Raw genomic sequence first — 22,644 nt, forward strand, 5'->3', positions numbered from 1 at the left:
CTCCTTGACTCCCACTGGGATGGAGAACCAGCCACAATTAAACAAGTGGTTCTGCAAGGGATGATGGTGCAAAGCACCATTATTTTATTTTATTTTATTTTATTTTATTTTATTTTATTTTATTTTATTTTATTTTATTTTATTTTATTTTTATTTTGTTTTGTTTTATTTTATCACCTGCTCTGGATAAAACAAGGGAAGCTTGAGGTCTCCTGTATCTCAGGAGCTGCCAGCAGCAGTAGTTGCCTTTAATTTAAGAGGAATTCTGAACACAATAAAGAAAACAGAATTTGTTCTATGGGCAAAAGGGAAAAGCTAAAATGGATAGCTTAATGCCTGAAGTTTAAACTTGAGCTCTGGAGTTTCATCTGGCAGAATTTCCCAATGGCAATCCACGCAGTTTAACCCCAGGGGGTAGCCGGGGATGAGGCCCATCCCAGGAGGGTGCCTTGCTGTCCAGGAGCGTGGGCTCACAGAGCCCTGGCGCTGCAGCAGGACTGCAGCTCTGCAGGAAGCACAGCTCCCCCCGGGGCACCTCCTGCAGGGGAAACCAAGGGATGAAAATCAAGGATTTATAGTCAGCCTCAAAACCATCTTTTCCCCCAAGCTGTGGCCAAACCACCTCCCTGCTGCTGCTCCTGGGGCCAAGGAAAGGCACGTGCCAGCTCTTGCATCAGTCACTAAAGCTCCAGGCTCTGTTTTTGCAGTGACTTGTATGTCTGGGAGCCCCTGGAGCCCCAGCACCCTCCTCTGGGACGACTCCCCCACTCCTGCTCCCACTCCAGCAGCTGCCCACACTCCTGGCTCCTCCTTCTCCACAATTACACATTTAGCCACAGCCAAGCTCAGTCTTTCTCCCCCATTCCAGAGAATCACAGGAATGGTTTGGGTTGGAAGGGACCTCAAAGCCCATCCCATTCCACCCTGTGCCATGGGCAGGGAGACCTTCCACTAGCCCAGGCTGCTCCAAGCCCCGTCCAACCTGGCCTTGGACACTTCCAGGGATCCAGGGGCAGCCACAGCTTCTCTGGGCACCCTGTGCCAGGGCCTCACCTCCATCACAGCTAAGAATTTCTTCTACATATTCCCAGCTGTCAGGAATCTCCTAGCTCTTGACAGGTTTTCTGATGGATAGCAGGGTTCAAAGAAGACTTCTTTGAAGCCAGGATTAGTTCTGGGTTGTTCTGAGCAGAGCCCTGGGCTTGCTCACCCACCCTTGCAGCATTGTGCTGGCTGCTGACACCAGAGGAGTTGGGGATGTGGGAGATCGGGGAGGAGGGGGAGACCATAACCCCCAGACTGACAACATGCAACAAGCCTACAGGGATCCAGCTGAACTGCAGCAAAAAAATTGAGAAAATTATGTCTTAGGGCTTGGAGGACATTTGATCAAAGACTTAACACCAGTCAGGAGCCCACCTGTGACCCCTCAGTCCCCAAAAGGTGCCCATTTCCTCTATGGGACTCAGAAGAAAGGTTTTAGTGGGAAGCAAACCCATGTTCCTGAGAGCACAGGGCAGGAAGGGAAGAGGGGAGCTGGTCAGTGGCTCGGCCACAGCCCCTTCCCAGACCCCAAGCTGCGGGTGAGGCTCCACCCGGTTCCCTTCCCGCAGGGAGCTCCAGCCCAGGCAGCTCCACCCGCGGTCACCGCTCTTCCTCCTCGGCCTGTAAATGAGGAGGAAGCGGCTGGAGAGGGAAAGCTGCCGGAGGGATCTCATTTCCCCGCTGCTCCCGCCCTGCGGCCGGGCTCCGGCACCGCTCGCAGCTGTCACACACCCGCCGTTCCCAGGCTGGCATTTGAGGGCTCCTCGGGATCCACCACCACGAGGCTGAGGTGAATCTTCTCCCGGGAGAGCGGGACAGCATCCGGATCACACGGTCTCCACAGCAGAGCCTGGATGTGTCGGGTGCTGGAGCACCTGGTATTTTCTGAGCAACTGGAAGCCAAGTGCATCCACTCCCTTATGATCCCAGACAGCCAAGATGCTCTAGAGAACAGCATCTGCAGGAGAAGCCGGTGCCCAAAGCCAGAAAATGCCTCTGATCTTTTGCCAAGAGTGGTTGTGGCTGCCCCATCCCTGGAAGTGTCCAAGGCCAGGTTGGACGGGGCTTGGAGCAGCCTGGGATAGTGGAAGGTGTCTCTGCCCTTGGCAAGGGGTGAAACAAGATGGGCTTTGATGTTCCTTCCAACCCAAACCATCCTGGGATTCCATGATTTTCCTCCTAGATCTCTTCAAGGGCTGGGAAGCCCCACAACCAGGTTGCTTTCATCGAGTTTGGACTTTGGTTGCAGTTAGACCTGAAGGAGCTGCCCGAACTTTTCCCATAGGATTGCCAAAAGTGGGGATAAATTGACCTTTTTTGTACCGTACAATAAAATAAATCATTGAAAGCAATAAACCCCCTTGACCCATCTACTCCAGCACATTAACCAACGTTTTTTATCATAGAATCATGCAATGGTTTGGGTTGGAAGGGACCTTAAAGCCTATCCCATTCCACCCCCTGCCGTGGCCAGGGACACCTTCCACTAGCCCAGGTTGCTCCAAGCCCCGTCCAACCTGGCCTTGGACACTTCCAGGGATGGGGCAGCCACAGCTTCTCTGGGCACCCTGTGCCAGGAGGGAAGAATTTTGTCCTAATATCAAATCTAAACCTCCTCTCTGTCAGTTTTTAGCCTAAAACTCTCAAGGCTGGAGGCTGTAAGTCACCAGAAGGAGAAGATTTGGACAAGTCACCGCTGTGACATCATTCAGGAATGCAAATTGTGACAAAAAAACCTACTCCCATCTGCAGCCCCACAAACTCCCTCCCTTGCTGCTGTTCTGCTTCAGAGGAGTGAGTAATTCTGTGATGAGCACCAAGGGAAGTGAAACTCTCTCAACTCCTTGCATGTCCCACCCATCTTCCTCTCTGGCCAGAAGGGCCAACATCCCTGTGCCACAGCCTGGGCTGGCAGGCAGATCTTCTGGAAGCAAATTCACACTACAAAGTCGTCTTCTCCCAGGTTTTCAGCCATGGGGCTCAGCATCCCTGCTTTCTAGCACGCTACCTGAGGGACAAGGGACAAAGCCTGTCTGTGGGTTTTGGGGTTTGGAGTTGGAGCACACTCTTGCACTTAGGACACATCCCTTGGTCTTTGGTAAGAAAACAGGAGAACTGCCAGGATATGTTTCTGTGGGTTTTGGAAACAAACTCTACCACGTGACATCATTGTAACACGGGTGACATCATTGCTCTGTCCAAAATGCCATCCCTGCAGCCACACCTGGGAGAGGCTCAAAGCAGTTCCACCTCTCAGCCTGGGACCTGAATCAGCACAGGAGTGCAGGAGGGGGAGGTTCAGCCACACACACAGATCAATACTCAGATCTCTCCTCCTGCTCTCCTCGTTCCTGCCGGGAAGAGCAGCTCACGCTGCCAGGAAAGAGGCACATCCCAGAGCTGTGCAGCACCATGGTGTGAGGTGGGCACGTAAAACCACCTGGTTTCCATCCTGCACACTCTCCTGAGTCCCACTGATGTTCCAACTCTGATCCAGCTCTGCTCACGTCCATTATTTTTCCAGGAATAGATACAATCTTATGCTGAAGCTGAGATAAAATCTTTTGGCTGCTTCCAAAGCAAGATCCCACCGTCCAGCTCTGCTCTTGCACAAGAAGGGCTCAGGTGCCCCATGTCAGATGGGATCTGGCGTGAGGAAAGTGGCCTCTGGCACCTGAGCACAGAGAAACAAACAGAAAGCCATCAAAGAGACCCAAAAGGTGATTTGGAACTGGCAAAGGCTGTACAGCCTGGTCTAGTGGAAGGTATCCCTGCTCATGACAGGAGGTGGAACTGGATGAGTCCTTTCCAGACCAAACCAATCTGGGATTCTGTGAAAAATGTTAACCCTTGCAGTATTTGAATACGATAAAAAAGCATTTTGGCCAACAGCCATTTCCTTACTGGCAGGTTTGTCCAGCACTTTATAAAGCCACATATTGGAGCTGGCAGAGTTTGCTCTCTTAGATTGCTATTTAAATGTGATGGGATATGGCTGAGTTCTCCTAAGCAAGGGAAGCTCAGGATTAAAAAGACAAAATAAATCAAGCAGACATGAAACCACTGCAGGTAGCTCACACCACAGCTGCCAGTGCAGGCATGAAGGCAAAATCCATTCAATTCCTGACTTGGTAAAATTGCAGACGAATGAACAACACTTGTAACATAGAGTGAGTTTTATTTCACAATCCCTTTTCAATTACTTTGATTTTTAAAAAATAATCTTTTGCTGATATCACTATTTCCTTATCATGAACACCTGAGGGGAAGAAAAGCAAGTCTGGGAAAAAGTGGACCTTGAACAGCAACCCTGACAGTTTGTTTGAGCCTTTCAAATCCCTTCCAATCCTTTAAGGTGATCTTGGAGCTTTGGCTCAGCTTGGTGTCACTAAAAAACATTTTCTGAAATGCAAGTATTTGCTCAGCCTATTTCAGGACGCAGGGTTCAAATGAAGGAACAAACTTTTAGAAATTCTGTGTCCATCATCCACTTCTGTTGAGGGTTTTTAGTTTGGTTTGGTTTTTGAAAAGAACGGGAAGTAATTGTTAAGGGAGAAGGTTCCACATTAAAAAGATTTATTGTACTCAGCACTTGTTTGAGCACAAGTTAAGGCTCCCACAGCTTTGCCCTTTCGTGGGGAGATGGGAGAGTTCCTTCAGAAGTCACCCAGCATCATCCAGCAGTAGGAAAAACACCTGCTTAAGGGATTAATTAGTAGGTCCAGCAGCACTGCAGGAAAAGCTTTGTGTGCTCATTCAGTGCTTCATTCGTTTTTCTTTCAGTCACACTCCAGCACAAGGTGGGCCACTGTCACTTACAGAGTCCAACACGTCCACTGCCAACCCCCTGAAAACCTGCTTTGTAAGTGCAGAAAGGATCCCAGTGCAATTTCAATAATGCTGTTTTCTGTCTGCAGATTTCACTGCGTGTAAGTGAAAAAAATTTCACTTACACATCTAAGAGCTATTTATAACATGCCAAAACTGAAATATCCACATGGAAATACATAGCTTAAGGAATGACTGAGGGCCACTCACCTCTCAAATACTTTAAGAAAACCAGTTTTGCACGATCAGACTGTGACCAGGCCCAGTGTTATTTTAACTCATCGCTGCTGTCATCAAACCCAGTGAAAATGGAAGAGGAAAAAACATAGAGGCAGCCATCTGGAAACACACCCGTGTGCTCAGGGAATTTAGAAATGTAGATCAGAAATAAGCAGGGAGAAAAGTTGGATGTCTCGCTGTCGGATTCCGAGGCAGGCAGGGAAGAGCACAGCCACAGCTCCAGGGCCATCTGCTCCTGCCTGGGTTTGTCACCTGAAACGTGGCCAGGAGGGACAGGACCGAGTGGCCTTTGCCAGGGGAAGGTGCACATGGGGCTCCCAAAAATGTACACTCGCTGCAGCCTTTCAACTGGGATAAAAGCATTTTCCAAAAGGGAGTTTCCCACCCCATCTTGATTTATCTGTTTGTCAGCAGCACCTGAGGAGTCCACAACTGGCTTAGGGCCAGCACAAGGCACCACCAAGGCCAAGAACAGCCTCTGCCCCCAAACTAGTGACCATATTGAGCTCCTCACCTCCTCAGAGATATGACAGGGACAGAGGACTGAGTGTTCAGCTCCCAATAGATTTCACAGCACACTCAAACCACAAGGAGTTCTGAATTTTATTAAAATGACAGATAAAATGCTCACTTATCCCAAAATCCTGTAAGATTCTGAAGCCAAGACTGATTTCTGTACTGTGGGCTGTGAACACTTAATGTTCCCCCTGACCAAAGTCCTTAAATCCCTTGTCAGGGTAGGAAAAATATCCCAAACACTGCTCAGCTGACCCTGAGGTACCTCAGGCTAAAAAACCAACTCTGCTTTCTTGGCGAGCCAGCACCAAACATCTCTGTTCCTAAAGGAGGTGTCAGCCAAGATTTGCTGCTTAAAAGCAAACCCTTGGTGCAGAGAGTTTGGAAAGTGCCTCAGAGCTCAAAACCACAATACTTCTTCCTAAAATCACCATGAAATGTTGGACTTCCATAGGGAAAGCTAAGGAAACAGCAGGAAGCTGAGGGAGGAAGGAGACACCTCGGTGCAGCAGTGGGGCAGTGACCACTCCACCCCAACTCCAATCCAGAGGCCTCCAGCAGGCAGGAATGCCTCTCCCACGGTCATGAGTGAGCATCCCCGTTTCAGAGGAGGCAATTTCCCAAGCACAGGTACCAGATCCCTGAGATTCCAAGCTCTCCTTCACACTCATCAGACTCTCTCTTTCCCAGCAGTCACACAGCAGATCACACAGGCCCAACACCTCCATCCTCTTGGTGCACCAAACTGCAGCCCCCTCCTTCCCATCTGGGGGATTCCACAGGTGCCATTCCAACAATCCACACCAACAGATCCTTCTGAATGATAGCAGAGTTTATTTTAATATTTTGTACAGCCAGCATTGGTCTCCAGGAATAAGTTATAATCTTACATAAGTGAGTCCACCCAAACCCACCCTTAAGGAATGTTCAACTTTCAGCATTTCTGATTTAGAGGGAAATTATTTAGAGGGTAAGATGCAGTCTGAAGAATGGGAATCAATCTGAATTTGTGATTAAAACTCCTCGGAATTCTCAGGGTTTCCTTGCCTCTAACTGGATCATGGGCAATCGCAGAGGTTGCGTCTTTCAGGACTGCACTGAGAATACATTCATCCTGGGGACTATTTATTTTCCTAAACTGGGCAGTTTCCTTTATCCCCAACTCTATGTCCCATGGTTCTGCTCTGCAGACACACTTTACAGTCCAGTACAATCAATGCCTGTAACAGATTTGTCTGGGAGGTACTTGGATGCCCGTCCCACATCCTTTATTTGGCTGTTCTCAGCACCACCAAAAACACCTCCATTGCTCACAGCACATTCTGTCTGATGCAGCAGGAGGAACAGACCTTGAATTGCCTTTCAGCAATGAACACACAAAACAAATAAATACTTTTAAATCCTTTAAATGGTAACAACTTACACAGTTCCAGGGCAGAACCTGGTGATCTACCCGGCCAAAAGCACTCCAAGGCAAAGCCTCACTCACCTCCTTGAGGAACAGGGAGGGGGATGAACAACGGCCCAAGAGGGATTCCTCTTTCTTCCATGCTCAGAGAATTGCCAGTGTCTGATACCAAGCAACTCACATTCTCTAGCACAAAACAAAACAAAAAAAAAACCAAGCAAAAAGAGGTTGTATAAATATTTCCTTCTCCCTCTCCGAAAAGCAGCTCTGAAACAGCACAGGCAGCTCTGGGAAACACCAACCAGCACAAAACCAGAGTCACGAGCCAGCTGTGGGGCTCACAGCCTTCCTGCCCTGTTAAAGGGCCCTCCTGGGGGTCCCTACAGACCTTCCAGCCTCACAGGAAAGTGGTTTCACCAGGAATTCCCTCCTCACTACACCTGGCAGCTTCCCAGCCTGCCCATGCCAGCACACGGACACGCCTGGGGGGTCTGTACATGGCTTTGAGAAAACCAGTGAAGAGCACAAACACTGAATGTGATCCAGAATCCCCATCAAAGGGCTGGTGAGAGTTTTACTAGTCCTGGGCAGGTGAATGTTGGGGTACTGGGGGATTTGATTCAGTTAAGAAAGGTTCAGGCGAGCCTTAAAGCCTTATAAAGCCACTGAAGCTGAAGGTAAGGTCTGGTTGCAGAAGGTCAATGCTCCTTCCACATCATTTTGAGACAACTCACAACAGTGATGAGCAAGTGTAAGAATGCTTTGAAAAGGTGGTGTTTTTGACGTGGAAAGGAAGGCAAGCTCAGTGCTGTGCTCAGCCTTCCTTCCTCCAGGGGAGAGCAAGTTCTGGTGAAAGGAAACTCGTGGGGAAAACGTTTCTGTTTCCTACAGAGAACAAACCTGTCACTGAAGCCATGGAAACTTTCACAGGAAACAACCCAAAGTAGCACCGCACTCCACAAGAGCATCCCAAAACACATTACAACAGAACTGCACTGACATGAAGGCTGTACCCCTGTCCCAGGTGTGCATTCTGGTGCCAGGGAGGGGGGGGATTTTTCCCTTTAAGAAATTCTGTACCCAGTTAGAATAAAGCAAACCCTTTCTTTTAGCTGTTCTTTCAACGTTTTCTTTATATACAACCCTTAAAATACACTTAAAAATAGCTGCACACGTGTTGTATGGTTATACCAGAGAAGGGCAGTTGCACAGCCTGTGCCTCTCAGGACACCAGAAACTGTAAATTACCCCCAGCAGCCCTGCTCTGCTCCAGCCCCCACGCTGGCCCCAAGGAGGGAAGGAAGGAACAAGCAGTTTGGAAATGGGAGTCTCTCACAAAACACGCCACGTACAAATCCCAGGGTAATTTCCTCAAGCATTTTTGTATCAAGTCCTTTCTTAAATGTTTGAGGTCACACTGCCATTTTAGCAATAAAATCTGTTGCAACATGCATGTGTCAGCTTCCCACTCAACCAACTGCAACCCTGAGGATTTTTCTGGCCTGGTAGAAAGAGGAAATGTAACACAATTTCTGAAGTACGGCTGGTCCTCTGTTTCCAGACTCCATGTGGTTCCCTCGATGGCTCTTGGACACACACACACACTTTTTTGTTGTTTTTTTTCCTCTAATACACGTTTCCCTCTAACCAACATGCAGATTTCTCCTCCCAAACATCCACATCTCGACGTCCCAACAAAACAATCCATGTCATCCATCCAGAGGCTTTCCCAGGTAGACCAAAGTCACTTCTGTGTTACCATAGACAGCAGACACTGCTGGATACAGGCAAACTTTTGGCAGTCCTCTGAAGGCAACTCCCAAGAACTCATAGCCCCTCTCAAACGCTAATGTTTTGTCTTCCATGTCCAGGATAACTCGAATCCTTTCACCTATCTGGAAACAGAGACAGGAGGGGGAGTAAAAATAATACACAGAAAGAGTCAGCATGTTCAGATGGAGGCAAAAATAATGCAAAGTATAATGTAGCAGAGAATTTTAAAGCAAGGCTGTCCTGTGTCTCACAATTGATTGCTCTTAGGATGGGAATTTCTCAATTTCCCCATGATCCTGAGTACCTCTGAAGCAGAGTATCCACCTGTATCCAGCACCTATTTATGATAATACACATGGCCCTTCCCATAGGAACCTCTGAGACCACTGAGAGCAGGCACTACGTGCTGTGTGCTTTGGAAACACTGCAGAGCTTTGGAATCTTTGCAATGGTCTCCAAGTTACCTGAACTCTGCATTCAGCTGCTGCTGTCGCTGAGCAGCAACTGCTCTGTGAGGAGCATTTTTAAAGACAATGGATTTGCTTAAGAAAGGCAAGTGCCACCTACAAAAAAATCCCAGAACAGACTAATATGCAGGTGCTGTCACTGACAGAGGTGTTCCCTCACCAAGGCAAAAAGAAATTTCAGTACAAAATGAAAATGAAAACTCTAACATATATATATACACACACATATACAAGTGAAACCAACATTGACCACAGCAAGAGTTTTGGATCCAGGCAGGCCCGGAGCTCCCTGCATTTATCTAGCACACATTATTTCAGACATCAATGGAAGTCTCAGAGGACAGCCACAAGCACAGCAGGCGCCACACAAACTCCTGACTCTGCTCCAGCCAGCCCCAGCACTGGGAATTTCTTCCAGCCAACACTAACACACACATGTGTTTCCTGTAAGTACGTTTTCTACGAGCAGATCACTGCACATGTCTTAATAAACTCCAAAGGATCACTGATTTGAACTTTCACACAAAATTTAGGAATATCAGATACAAGTTACTACACAGATCTTCACCCACAAGTGAAACATAAGCCAGTACAAAGCCACAGCACTGGGAGTTGGACGGGATGATCTTTAAAGTCCCTTCCAACCCATTCTCTGAATATGAGATGGAAATTACAACGATCCAGTTTAAGTTGTAACACGAGCAAATCCAGCAGTGAAAAGGCAGTTGTGTGAGCAGGCAGAACAACAAGACAAGCACTTCTATAAGGACAAAAAGGTGGGGTGGCATCTGCTCTTTAATACCCTGAAGTTATCTGGACATCAGATTCCAAATAAGGGATGTCACCCACGGGAAGGTGGCCAGTGAGCAAAGCAGCAGCAATCAGCACTGCTGCAGGTTTTTGCAGGAAGACTCTCACCTAAGTACTAACTTCAGCTCACCCTGCCAGACAACAAAGGGGTACAAGCCCTCAGACACTCACCTTGCTGTGGGGCAAGTCGCTACTTCAGAAAGCTACACCAGTCTTTTCAGGTTTTATTCCAAAAAGCACCACGATGTCTAAGCAGACACCCACAGTACAGGTTTCACACTCAGTGTTTGAGATTAAAGTGTGGAAACAACACAGGGTCAGGTGCACTGAACACCAGACAGGTGTAGCCTGCAGAAGCAGTAAACGAAGGGGGAGAAGGCTCACAAGGTGGAATCATTTGCCTTCTGCAGGGAAAGCAAAGAGACCTTTGAGGGTCACTTAGGAGCAATTAATCAGCCAGCCGGGACAGCGAGGAACAGCCGGCACCCCCTAGCCCCGGCGCAGCGCCCAGCCCACGCCAAGCCCCCTCACCTGGTATTTGGGCGCGTTATTGCACTGGGGGAAGCTGCCGTTCACCTCCCCGTTATGCAGCAAGTTATTGTCCACCAGGTTCCAGCCCCAACTCTGGTCGTCGCTGCCCAGCAGGGCCACGTAGCCCTGGCACTGCATGGCCGCGCGCTTCGTGGCGATGCCGATGACGGCCACGGTGCCCAGCGGGCCCTCCCACCACACCTCCCAGGCGTGCCGGCCCTCGCTGAAGCCGATCTTGGTGCGCGCCCCGTCCGTGCTCTGCGCGATGGGGTTGCGGTGCAGCGTGAAGCCGTTCTTCTTGATGTACACGTTCCTGGAGCAGTCGTTGGTGCTGAACGCGTGGTGGAAGGCACGGACCTGGGCGAGAGAAGGTGGGTGGGGGAGATGGACGGGGCTTGGAGCAGCCTGGTCTAGTGGGAGGTATCCCTACCCGTGGCAGCTTTAAGGTCCCTTCCAACCCAAGCCATTGTGGTTCTAAGAGATAAAACCCTGTCACGTTTCTCAGCCTCCCGCCCCCTTCGTTTCCAATGGCGGGTGGGCCGGAGGGCTGTGGGGGTGTCCCCAGGCGGCAGGGGGGGCGGTGAAGGGGTGTCCCGGCGGGGTGGGGGTGTCCCCGCGGATCGGGGGTCCCGGCCTCACCTTGCCCTTGTAGGTGGGCACGTTGCAGAGGATGTCGGTGCGCAGGGCCTCCTCGGCCAGGCAGCGGGCGGCCAGGCTGCGCCACACCTCGCTGTTCTCGTCGCCGTGCAGGACGCGGTGCCACAGCTTGCAGACCAGCGCGCAGCTCCGCAGCTCCCGCAGCTCCAGGTACGAGAACACCAGCTCCAGCACCCTCCCCGGCAACCGCCAGCCCGGCCCTCCCCAGGACGCCGCGGCCGCCCCGGGGCCGGGCCCGGGGCCGGGCCCCGCCGCCATCGCCCCCCGCGCTCCCCTCGCCCGCCCGGTGTCGCCGGGGCCGCCCGAGGCCTCACGGCGCGGGGGCGCGCGGCGCCGCCATCTCGGCCGCGGGCACCGCCCCGCGCGTGCGCGGCGGGCGCGGGGGGCCGGCGAGGCGCGGGGGCGGCGGAGCGGAGCCGAGCGGAGCCCGGGGGAGGCGAGGGGCGCCGAGCGGAGCTGAGGGGAGCTGAGGTGAGAGATGAGGCCCTCGGGCCTCCCGAACCCCCCCCGGGACGGCCCCGGCAGCGCCGCGCCCCGCGGGCCGGGCCGGGGGGCGGCCCCAGCACCGGGCCTGCCGGGGCGGGGGGCGGTGGGACCCGGCTGCCGCAGGGCCCGGGGGTTGGCAGGGAACGACTCACCTCGGGCCCCCGGGGACCGGCGGCCGCGAATCGGCCCCGACGCGAGCTGCGGGGAAGGTATCGGCCCTCTCTGTACTGTTATTTAATCGCCAAGACCGAAGTTCCTCTGGTGGAATGAATGGGCTCTGGCTGCTCTTTAGAGCTGGGTCTACAAAAGTCACATGGAAAACATAACATGGTAAAAAAAAAAAAAAAAAAAAAAAAAAAGAAAGGTAAAAACACCAGAAACAAGCCGTTTATTGCCTAATAGTTAAATAAATCACGGACCTTAGGACAGCGAAGCGGCTGCAGGGCTGTCACACAAACCCCGTGCGCCTCTCTCCTTTGCCCCGCAGCGTCCCAGTCCCTCCAACACTTCTGTGCTACCTTTTTTCGCCCTTCACTTAATTTTCTGCTGATGTGCTTCCCTAAGCAGTGCTGTGACGCAGGCTGCTGTGGGCAGTCGCGCCTGGGAAGGTTAAGCTTGGTGAGCGCCATGGGTGTGCTCTGAGAGCCAATTAAATGTGTTGCAACCTGTTTTAAATTAGTAATACTTCTTTAAAAGAGACTCACTGTATCATTTAGGTTGGAAAAGACTGGTCAGTGCTGTGGTTGTGCCCGGTGTCCTTACTGTTTGAGCGAAAGCTCCACTTGGGTCCTGAGCTCTCCTGAGCTGCCGAGGTGCCTGTTTTAACTGGACACTGGAGTTTCAAGTAGTTTGCAGGATGCTCTTGTTCCTCGATAAGTTTCTGCTGTAATGAGACCAACAACCACCTCAGTTCAGGAGTTGTTTTTGTTCGTTTCAGGGGTGTCCCTGAAGCATGGCAGTCAAGTGGAATGGTGGACATTCCTCCTCTGTACTGTGCCTGAACGTGAGCGCAGAAGGGCTGGTGGCCTCCGGCGCGGAGCGGGGCGAGCTGGCGCTCTGGGATGGGGGAGGCTCGCCCGTGGCTCAGCTGCGGCTCCCGCAGGCGGAGGACGTGACCTCGGTGGTGTTCTCCGCCCGGCGCCCCAGCACGCTGTACACCTCCCACGGAGAAAGCATCAGCGTGCTGGATGTCCGCTCCTTCCAGGAGCCCCTTGAGCGCTTCCACGTGAACGAGGAGGAGATCAACTGCCTCTCAGTGAACGACACCGACAGCTTCCTGGCCGCGGCAGATGACTCGGGGGCGATAAAGGTTTTGGACTTGGAAAGCAAGAAAGTCAGCCGGTCCTTGAGGCACTCCAACATCTGCTCGTCTGTTGCCTTCCGACCTCAGCGGCCTCAAAGCCTGGTTTCCTGTGGACTGGACATGCAGGTGATTTGCATACATATGCACAGCTATTAATGAAGTGAAACAGTAATTACCCACCTGTGTAGTGAGGCGCCCACAGACTTTCACCGAGTGTGAAGGTGCTCAGCCTGCAGTCACCAGAAAGCTCCCTCACTATTCTGAAGTAGTTTTGGCCCAAAAAGTAAGTGTTGAGGCTGTTGGTGCCATGTTCTACTGAGCAGCTTCTGCCCTTGTTTTTATCTTCCTTAACATTTATAATTCAAAAGTAAGCAGGGTGGGGGGAAATCAGAATATGCTGCAAAACTCACTCGTGCCATATTAGCTCTTTGTTGGACTGAGCAAAACCAGCAGCTGTCCCTAGGGATCAGTTGTGGCTGCAGACGAGATGCAAAGGATGGTGAGGACAAGGCACAGCGCTCATGGCAGGCAGGTAGGGCAGTATCTTTCCAAATGGAATGTATCACTGTGAGGACAAGTGATTTGTATAATTTATCCTTTGTTCTGTTGATATCTTGGAAGCATGAAATGTTCTTTGCCTTTTACACTTCTCTATCCTCATCAAGAGGAAACTTTGTCCTTTGGGTTCTGAGAAGAACCATGCTGGGAGTTAAGTCAAGTCCAGAGCTGGCCACCCAGAACAGATATTTTTCAGTAATTTCTTTCCCGTGGTTGAGGTCTGACCACATTCCTGGTTTAGCCTGATTTGAAAACTGTCACTTCTCAAAGGTTTCTGTGGTTCGTGTGACAGTGTTGAGCAGTTTCACCCTGTGTTCTTGAAACCAAAGTACATCTCACACCCATTAGAGCAAATACATGCTGATATTTAGTATAGACTGTATTTTTCTGTGTTAAAGCATGATGGTAGATCCTTTCTGGGAGGAGTAAACACTCAGTGCCTCAGCTGGCTTAATTCTGGTCCCTAAAATGCAGATACACAAGCTTGTGGCTGTAAACTTCTTATCAGAATTGGAAACGTTTATGTACAACTAAGTAGAAGTGAGATGATTATTTTTTGTGACTTTTTAGTATTAGTTTCATTTATTGTAGCTCAGCAAGTTGGTTTTTAGGTGAAAGTCAATATCCCAAAACAGGATTTCGTTAGTATGTTTTTGTACAGTGGAAAGAGCATCATTCTGCATTGAGGCTGCATTTAAGATACATCATTTCCCTAAGGGGAGCTTAGCTGCAGAACTCTGAAGCCCTGTGCTGCACCATACCTTTGGACAAGTGATGAGCTCTACGAGCATCAAAACATGTTCTGGGCTTGTCAAGCCCTCTGGGAAGCCGTGGCTGAGGAGAATTGAAATTTAGGTTGCTGGAGTTCTTTCAGGAGTTCTGATGAAGCAGGGAAAATGCCATGAGGACAGAAAATAGTTAGTTTGCAGAAAACTTGTCAGCAGTTGATGGATTCATCAGGCTGTTGTGTCTGTGATGAAAACAGGAGTATTTTCTGTAAGCATAACCCAGTGATTTACAGTAAATCACAGTTGTTGTGGAAGTAGTTTTAGTGCAGCAGCGACAGCAGACACTGAAACAGGAAAGTGACAGAAAATGTATTTCAGATGTCTTACTGTGATTTGGATTCCAGAAATGCAGTGCCAGGCTCTTTTGTGAACTAAATTTAAAGACTCCTGTACTTCTTATTGGTGATTGCTACTGAAGGAATATTTTTATTAATAACAAATTGAAGCTTAGCTTTATTAAGTTAACAGTACACCAGTGTTGCATTAGACTGACTTGTGCTTTTTGATCTGTTGGCCTTGGGAATGCTCATTGTCAATTCAGATCCAACAAAAGTCGTGAGAGAATTATTTTTAATTGGTATAAATCTGTAATGCTTGAACTGCAGTACGAGAGACAAAGGATTCTTCGCTGGGGGCTTGGAGGTGGGCTGGCGTTGGAAGACCAAGTCTAAAAGCACGACCTGCCCCATCTCAGCAAGTAAAGCATGCCTTACTCCATAGCACAAACTAGATCTACTCGTTGGATATAAAAATAAATACAAATATGCCTGTTTAAAAACAACAGCCTCAACTACTGTTTGCCTTTTGCTGTCCCATTTTTCAGACATGTTCTTGGAAGTGACTATTTTAGGCCAAGTAGCAGAGACAGAAATCCAGAATGATAATGATCTCTATTCACTCCTAGCATTTCCGTGTCCCTCCTTCTGAAAAATTGATGTGCAGTACATCATGATTATTACTGCTGAGGTGAAGGCAAAAGCTTTTAAAGCAGTGTTTGCATCCCTTTCGTGGTCTAAAGGTCTGAGTCATTGACTGCAGAGTATGGTGGTTGGGGTTTGGAAAGCAGGCCAGAAAGATTTGCTACATTTATTAGGGCAAGTTTAACCTCACCACACACCTTACACCTCTTGGAGTCATGCACAGCCTTTGCTCTGCTAGGGCAAGAGGTGTGGTTGTCTATTTTTAGTACTAAAGGTCCGATTTTATGTAAAACACAGAAATTATTGATTCATCCTGTGTTTTTTTTCCAGGTGATGCTGTGGAACCTGCAGAAAGCTCGTCCCTTGTGGACCACAAACCTTCAGGAGTGTGACATGGAGGAAGAGAGCCCACAGTCAGCCGGGCAGCTCTTCAACCCGCCGCTCGCACATTCCCTGTCCGTCGCCTCCTGCGGCAACATCTTCGGCTGCGGAGCTCAAGACGGTAAAGTCAGAATATTCCGAGTCACTGGTGTCAGGTTTGAACGTGAGCTGGACTTCCAGGCTCACAGCTTGGGAGTCTCACAGGTGCTCTTTATGCCAGAGGCATACTGGTTGTTGTCTGGAGGAAATGACGGGAAAGTCTTGCTCTGGGATGTCAGCAGCAGCGTCGGAAAGCAGCAGAAAAGTCCAGCAAAATCTTTGCACAGGAGGAAGGCCCAAGCAGCTGCTTCCAGTGGAAAAGATGGGAAGCTCAACAAAGTAGCCTCAAATGAACACCCTGGAGTTGTGCCAAAGCTCACCATTGAGCACGGAGAGAAGGTGAACTGGCTCTCGTGTGCAGAGATCAAAGGCTCCAGGAGAGTGTTGGTTGCTGACCAGACCACCTCTGTATCAGCCTATCCATTGCCAGAACCTTAAGGCACCCAGGTGTTTACAGAAATCTGAGGGACAAAACCACTTCTTGGAGCCAGTTACGTGCACTGACAGTGAACTGGACAGTGAACCCCTCTGGGTCCCTGTCAAGGGGAAGGGATTTGCTGTGCACTCGTGATGTCCCTGGCCTTGTGCTGGTTCTTTCTGGCTGTCGTGTTCACAGCCACTGTCTCTTGCAGGGTTGGCAGTTTGCTGCTTGAATTTAAGTGAAACGGGTCTCTCTATTTAGGGGTAACACTAGTTCATGACTAAGCGGACATAATTAAGGGTGGAGGAGGAAATTAGTGCTAAGGAGACACCCACAATGCTAAGTGAGGCTGCTGAACAGTAGCAGGGCTGTCACTGGCCCAGCTCTATGTGGTTTGGGCTGTTGCAGTACTCTCTGTGGCTTTTCCCATGAAGCTGTGTCCCAGCTGGCTTAAACTGGTCATAGTGGAATCTGGTTTTCATCACTCTGTCAGCAGCTGCATAGACTAGAGATGCATCAATTAACAAGTAATCAAATGAGTTTCCCTGTGGTTGCCAACTGTATTTTTTCACTGCAGCCAAGGAAGGAGCAGGGGAACTGTTACACCTGTTTGCTGGGTCAGCTGTCAGTTAGTTGTGTATCCCAGGGAAAAAGAACTATTACACGTGTCTTAATAAATGCTTTCTCTCTCGCTGCTCCCTTGTCCTTAGACTCGCTCTAATAGTGCCAAACTCACACAAAACTGTGTCAAAAAGTGTATTGTACCCCCATCACAGGGGGAATACAAAGGGCTGAGGGCACAGCTTCTCCGTACTCAAATACTTCCTGTCTTCCCAAAGCTATGAAACACAATGAGCAGAACTTGGCTTGCTGGAAGCTTCCCTTCACTTGCAAACTGAAGGTAGGAAGACCTAAGTGGCAATGCATGTTCAGTTCATGCTGGATTTCCCATAAAGTGGGCAAATAATTTTAAAAAAAGAGATTTTTCCCAGGCTGTCCTTATCCTGTCACAGAACTGAACTCCTTGTGCTGGCTGAGGACCTGCTGCACTGACGGGGGTTTGTGCTGCTGTGTTTCACCAGATGGACTGTTACCAGACCCATATTATTATGGAAAAATTTACAGCTCTTTTTTTTTTACATGCCCAGCTCCAGAAAATCATTATCTGGTTGTGCTGCCTCTCTCCACCCTTTGTGGAAGAGATTCCAACTGTCTTGGTTTTGCTCAAAGCAGCTCCCTCCAACCAAACACAACTCATTCTCATCCAAATCAGGTATTGCCTTCGTACCTTTTTAATTAAAAAAACCAAAGGCAATCTGCTTGTACAGCCTTTCCCAGCAGGAGACTTTGGCCCAAGACATGATCTGGTGGGTGCAACAGCAAATTGAAGCCAAAACACAGCAAAAAAAAAAAAAAAAAGCAGGAAAGTGTAGTTATTCCCTTTTGTGTTACCTGTGAATTAGTTTATTTATGAAGACATGGGACCAGTGGGGCAGAGGAAGGGGTCAGGTCAGACTGTGTGATTCAGTGTGTGATATGTCCATGAACGTGTGTTGGTGCATCCATGACCTATATTTGGATACACAGGCTATAAAAAGCCTCGGAACAAACAACCTCCTGCAGGACTCGGATCCCCTGTCCCTGCTGTTGCTGCTGGCTTCAGGAGACAGGAGCAAGCCCTGCTCCAGCTTTTATTTCTTCTGTTGGTGTTCTCCTGGAAGATGGCGAAAGGCAGCATCTCCCTGCGCTCCCTGAATGAGACACTGAACAGGTCCTGCCGGGGCTGGGCTCGCACCGCGCGAAGGGACGGGGAGGGCGCAGAGGGCTGGGGCATGGGACACCACACCAGACAATCCCTGAGCAAGGCAAACCTGTGCTTCCCTGGAAACTTCGTGGGCAACAGGGTTTAAATAGACATTGTGTGTATACAGGGAGGGAGCAGTTCATGAGTAGGGTTAATCTCTCCTTCACTCACGGGGGAGGAAAGAGGGACAGAGCCATCAGCTCCATGGTGGTGTTCATTCCATGGATGCTATCCTGGCTGTTTGCTGCAGGATTTGGGCAGTTGCTCCATCACCCATAGCCTGCAGCTGCATGAAGTGTCACCAGGCAATGAGGGCACTTGGTCTGTTCAGCCTGGAGGAGACTGAGGGGAGACCTTATTGCGGTTTATGACTTTCTCATGAGGGAGGGAGGAGAGGCAGACACTGATCTCTGTGGTGCCCAGTGACAGGACCCAAAAGAATGGCCTGAAGTTGTGCCACGGGAGGTTTAGATTGGGTATTAGAAAAAGGTTCTTCCCCCAGAGGGTGGCTGGGCACTGAACAGGACAGTGGTCACAGCACCAAACCTGTCAGAGCTCAAGAAGCATTTGGACAATGCTCTCAGGTACAGGGTGGGATTGCTGGGGTGTCTGTGCAGCACCAGGAGTTGGATCCTTGTGGATCCCTTCCAACTCAGCATATTCTGTGATTCTGTGAAATCCGGGCTTGCTGTTCCAATTGGAGATTTGAGGTGAACTGATTTTCAGACCATGCCTCAGTCTGGAGGGTTCGAAGATAGGGAGTAAGTGGTTATCATTAGCAAAAAGAAAACCAAAAATGGACCTTTCTTATAAGTTTAAGGAAAGCAAATCATCATCACTGGGGAATCGGGACATAGGTGATGCTGATTCACCCTCCATTTCCAAAGCCTGCACTTGGCAGGTTCACAGACTTCCTGTAAAATAATCCGGCCTCAGCTGCCCCTGTTGGCACTGGTCGGTGCTCGGCTGTGCAGCAGCAGGCACCAGTGGTGCTGGCTCAGAGCAGATACAGAGATATGAGCATGGATCTTCAGGAAAAAGAGTCAAAAAAGGGCCTGAAATTCTCAGCAGTTAGAGACAGGCAGGATACTGTCCCCCCTCTGTGGATTTTCACATCTGGGTTTTCATGTTACTGTGAGGGAGGTGAGGCCCTGGCACAGGGTGCCCAGAGAAGCTGTGGCTGCCCCTGGATCCCTGGAAGTGTCCAAGGCCAGGTTGGACAGGGCTTGGAGCAACCTGGGCTAGTGGAAGGTGTCCCTGCCCATGGCAGGGGGTGGAATGAGGTGGACTTAAATGTCCCTTCCAACACCAACCATTCTGGAACTCTATGATATGTGCAAACAGTGTCAAGACATTTTAAAGTCAAATCAGATGTCATACATACTACTGTGGTTTACCTGCAGTAAAAATGATCCCTATCACAGCTGATGGGATGCAGTACTTCTGCTTAGGAAATGAATGATTATGTGTTGATTAACAGCTGACAGACTTGGAAAGAAACTGCTCCTCTTGTCGAGATACTCTGGATACTGTTGGTTCACCCACAGCCTTTATGACTCTGATTCACACAGTGGTGAACACAAAAGTAGCTATTGGAGACCTGACCAGAGGGAGAAACAATGGAACCACTCCTGAAAGAAAAAAAGTGAAAATTAATTCAGTGGGAAGCTGCTTGGAGAAGTGTGTTTCTAACATATCATGGAGTGAGTGAATGGGGAGAGCTTGGAGAAGTGTGGGGTGCTGCACTGGCCCGGAAAACAAAACCCACGTGACAGCTCTAAAATGTCATTTTCTGTAAATGCCTGAATAGCAGAAATAAGGTTTCACATAGAACCACACTTCCAGAGAAGTGGGAATGCTGGAGCTTCTACTGCATGGCTTCCAAGTAAGTTCTGTGTGCTAACAAGAGGGGAATTTTAGAAGCTTGCTGGTAAAGAATGGGGATGTGGTTTGTGTGTACACTAGTCAGAGTTAGAGGTCACTGACTTAGTGGTAACTTCACTTACACTAAAAGAAAAAGTGTTCAGAGGTCATGATGGAAATGAAAGCAGGAGGTTTAATCCATTCTTCCCCTTTTCATTCCAAACTTAGATGAAGAGGCAGCAGCACTCAGTCTATCAGAACTCATTAACAGCTGTGGGAGATCAGTTATGGATCTACTGTGGTATAACTGAACAGACATTTTTAGATCCAAAATTAGCAAATGCTGAAATGTTTTGTTGCAGGTGCTTAAAAATACAGGAGATTAATATATGGACAGGCAATCACAAAAATGCTTGAGAGACAAAACTGGTCAAATAGCAAAGTGTTGGACTGAATGCTGCTGAGAAACTACTGCTGCACTGAGAGCAGCATTAGTGATAGGATCTTGGATAACTTTACTCTTACTTGTAGAGAAGGAAGTTGGAAATTGGGCCATGAGGAAGCTTATTTACCATGATAAAAAGCTGCAAACCACGAAGCAATTCATCGGCAAGGTCACTCATTATCTGACAACCCAGCTCTGAAACTCATTCAACAGCAAACCCCAACTCACCTCAGTTTCTGCACTTGCTCTCTCTGTGCTGACAGATTCGATCCAATTATGACACATCAATCCTTCCAATTCTTCGGAACTCCCTACATTTGTACATGACACCATCTTAATTTTCCAATTAAAGTTCTATTTTAGTCCCAAAATTCTTGCTGAAGCAAGAGGAGTCCCACCGCAGTAAGACGAGCTTTCACCAGGCTGCAGAGGAAGCCTCGTAGCCTCAGGAAACAACAGAAAATCGTTAGACAAAGGATCTGCACAAGCGGTCAGACAATGAATTAAGGTCGGGGATGCTTAGTAAAATATGCCACTGTTGATGTCTTTTTATTTTCTCCTCATTCAGGTCAGCTGCAGACAGAATGCAAAGTAGGGTTTGGTTTGGAGAAGGGGGAAGGAGGAGTAGAGGCAGGGAGGGAGAGGGAGGAGCTGCTGATAGGAAAAAATGGCATTTTTGGTCCGTCTCTTATAACAACAGGCTTTAAAATACTGTGGGATATGTGTCAAAGAACGGAAAAATGTTTAAAGAGTTTTGTTTTGTTTGGGCTTTTTATTTTTTAATGACACCACCTGAAAGCTGCTGTGTATTTTGTCCTTAGAAAAAGTTTAGTCAAAGACATACATGTAATAGGGCCACAACAAACAAGGCAAAGACAATGAACAGAGTGTTTAACACAAGTAGGTCACAATTCAGAACTCAATTCCCTGAACATTAAAACAATACAATAATAATAATAACAGAAGCAGTGGAGTGAACTAGGGATGAAAAAAGAAAAATATGCAGGGTCTTCTCTGTAATAGTATTTGCTGATGGTGTAGTTATTGTTAGCTGATACAGCCGGCAGTTCTGCCAGTAAAATAAAAAGAAAAATCACAAATTCTGTAAGGAGCAGGTAATGTTCTACTAGTAAATCGCTACTGAGTACATAGTGCTGAGATAGTTGTTCAGTATTTAGGAAGGAACTTTGAATTATTTATATTAGCTTTGAGATCCTCAGGATTCTCAAGAACACGCCTTGATGTCAATCAGGTAACTGAGGAAAATGTGGAGAAAACTGTCTTTACAAAAACCACCCAAAGTGAGAGAAGTCCAGAACACCCTGTATCTCCAGGAAAGAGAGAGATAAGTAAAAACATAAATACTTGCATTCCCTTGTACCTTGCCTCAACACAGCAAGTTCTTTTAAACCAGGCAGTTTTCTTCAGCAAAAGAGGAGTAGCTTAAAACTCAAAACCTCATCCTTATAATTTACAATTTTAAACAAGGAAAAATACAACAGGTACCAAATAATGAAAAAGCAGTTAATAAATACAAGCTATGAAACAGTTTTTATCAAAGTTGTTCCATGGAAGGACAGTCCTATTAAAAGGAAAACCAGAGCAGGATGAGCTGCTGGGAGAGAAAAACACTGCCGGTGGCTTGTTTATTTTTTGCCTAATTTTTGACCAGAGGAGTAACGAGAAGTTATGCTCAATGTTAAATGAAAATGGTTCAAAAGACCATAACATTACAAATAAAAGCATAAATCACCTCAAAATGTATTAGAGAAAAAACTGTGACACTAATAATGCACAGCTGAGAGCTGCAGATAAATCTACATGCTAACTTTTCAGCTGTATTTGGAGTTTGTAAGATCTCTGCACCAGAAAAGGGCCAAAAAACGTGGGATGTGACAAAACCCCTTGACTTTTAGTGGTGTTTGTTCTCACAAAGCCTGGGAAGACCCTCAGAACGAGGTCTGGAGCTGTTCGCAGTGCAACGTCACGGCAGAAAGGCCCCAGATCCCTCCGAAATTCCCTTACTCTTCTTTTCCACCGCCCAGAGTAGAAAGCAGGCTGCTGTCCCTGGAGGCTCGGTTCGCACAGCTGGACTCCAGCCTGCAGACCCTGGCGCAGGAGTTTGACCTGCAGGCGGAGATGCTGGAGGAGGACCTGAGGCGGGACGTGCCCTGGGCTCCTGCGGCCAGGTGAGCGCGGCCAGGGACCGCAGCCAGCGACCAAACCCCGGCCCCAAGCCCGGCCCCCCGGGCACTGCCGGGGACGGGGCAGCCACGGCTTCTCAGGGCAGCCTGTGCCAGCG

At 48.8% G+C, this 22,644-nt stretch overlaps 2 protein-coding genes across 3 annotated transcripts; one reads left to right on the forward strand and one right to left on the reverse strand.

Moving 5' to 3' along the window:
• Positions 1 to 6,439: 6,439 nt before the first annotated feature.
• On the reverse strand, positions 6,440 to 11,547 carry FBXO45 (F-box protein 45). Its single transcript, XM_069024134.1, has 3 exons — positions 11,257 to 11,547; positions 10,618 to 10,974; positions 6,440 to 8,931 (listed from the first exon to the last, which is right to left on the reverse strand). Exons 1-3 carry the CDS (start codon positions 11,530 to 11,532, stop codon positions 8,746 to 8,748), a joined length of 819 nt encoding a protein of 272 aa, XP_068880235.1. The 5' UTR covers positions 11,533 to 11,547; the 3' UTR covers positions 6,440 to 8,745.
• A 115-nt stretch (positions 11,548 to 11,662) lies between these two features.
• WDR53 (WD repeat domain 53) lies at positions 11,663 to 16,925 on the forward strand. Of its 2 annotated transcripts, XM_069024132.1 has the most exons (3): positions 11,663 to 11,745; positions 12,698 to 13,189; positions 15,660 to 16,925. In XM_069024132.1, the coding sequence occupies exons 2-3, from the start codon at positions 12,713 to 12,715 to the stop codon at positions 16,245 to 16,247; spliced, it is 1,065 nt and encodes a 354-aa protein (XP_068880233.1). In that variant the 5' UTR covers positions 11,663 to 11,745; positions 12,698 to 12,712; the 3' UTR covers positions 16,248 to 16,925. The 2 variants fall into 2 exon arrangements, with proteins under 2 accessions (XP_068880233.1, XP_068880234.1); XM_069024133.1 differs by lacking the exons at positions 11,663 to 11,745; positions 12,698 to 13,189 and adding an exon at positions 13,218 to 13,346.
• Positions 16,926 to 22,644: the final 5,719 nt, after the last annotated feature.

The sequence above is a fragment of the Aphelocoma coerulescens genome, chromosome 9, assembly GCF_041296385.1.
Source record: "Aphelocoma coerulescens isolate FSJ_1873_10779 chromosome 9, UR_Acoe_1.0, whole genome shotgun sequence".
Classification (NCBI taxonomy): Eukaryota; Metazoa; Chordata; class Aves; order Passeriformes; family Corvidae; genus Aphelocoma; species Aphelocoma coerulescens.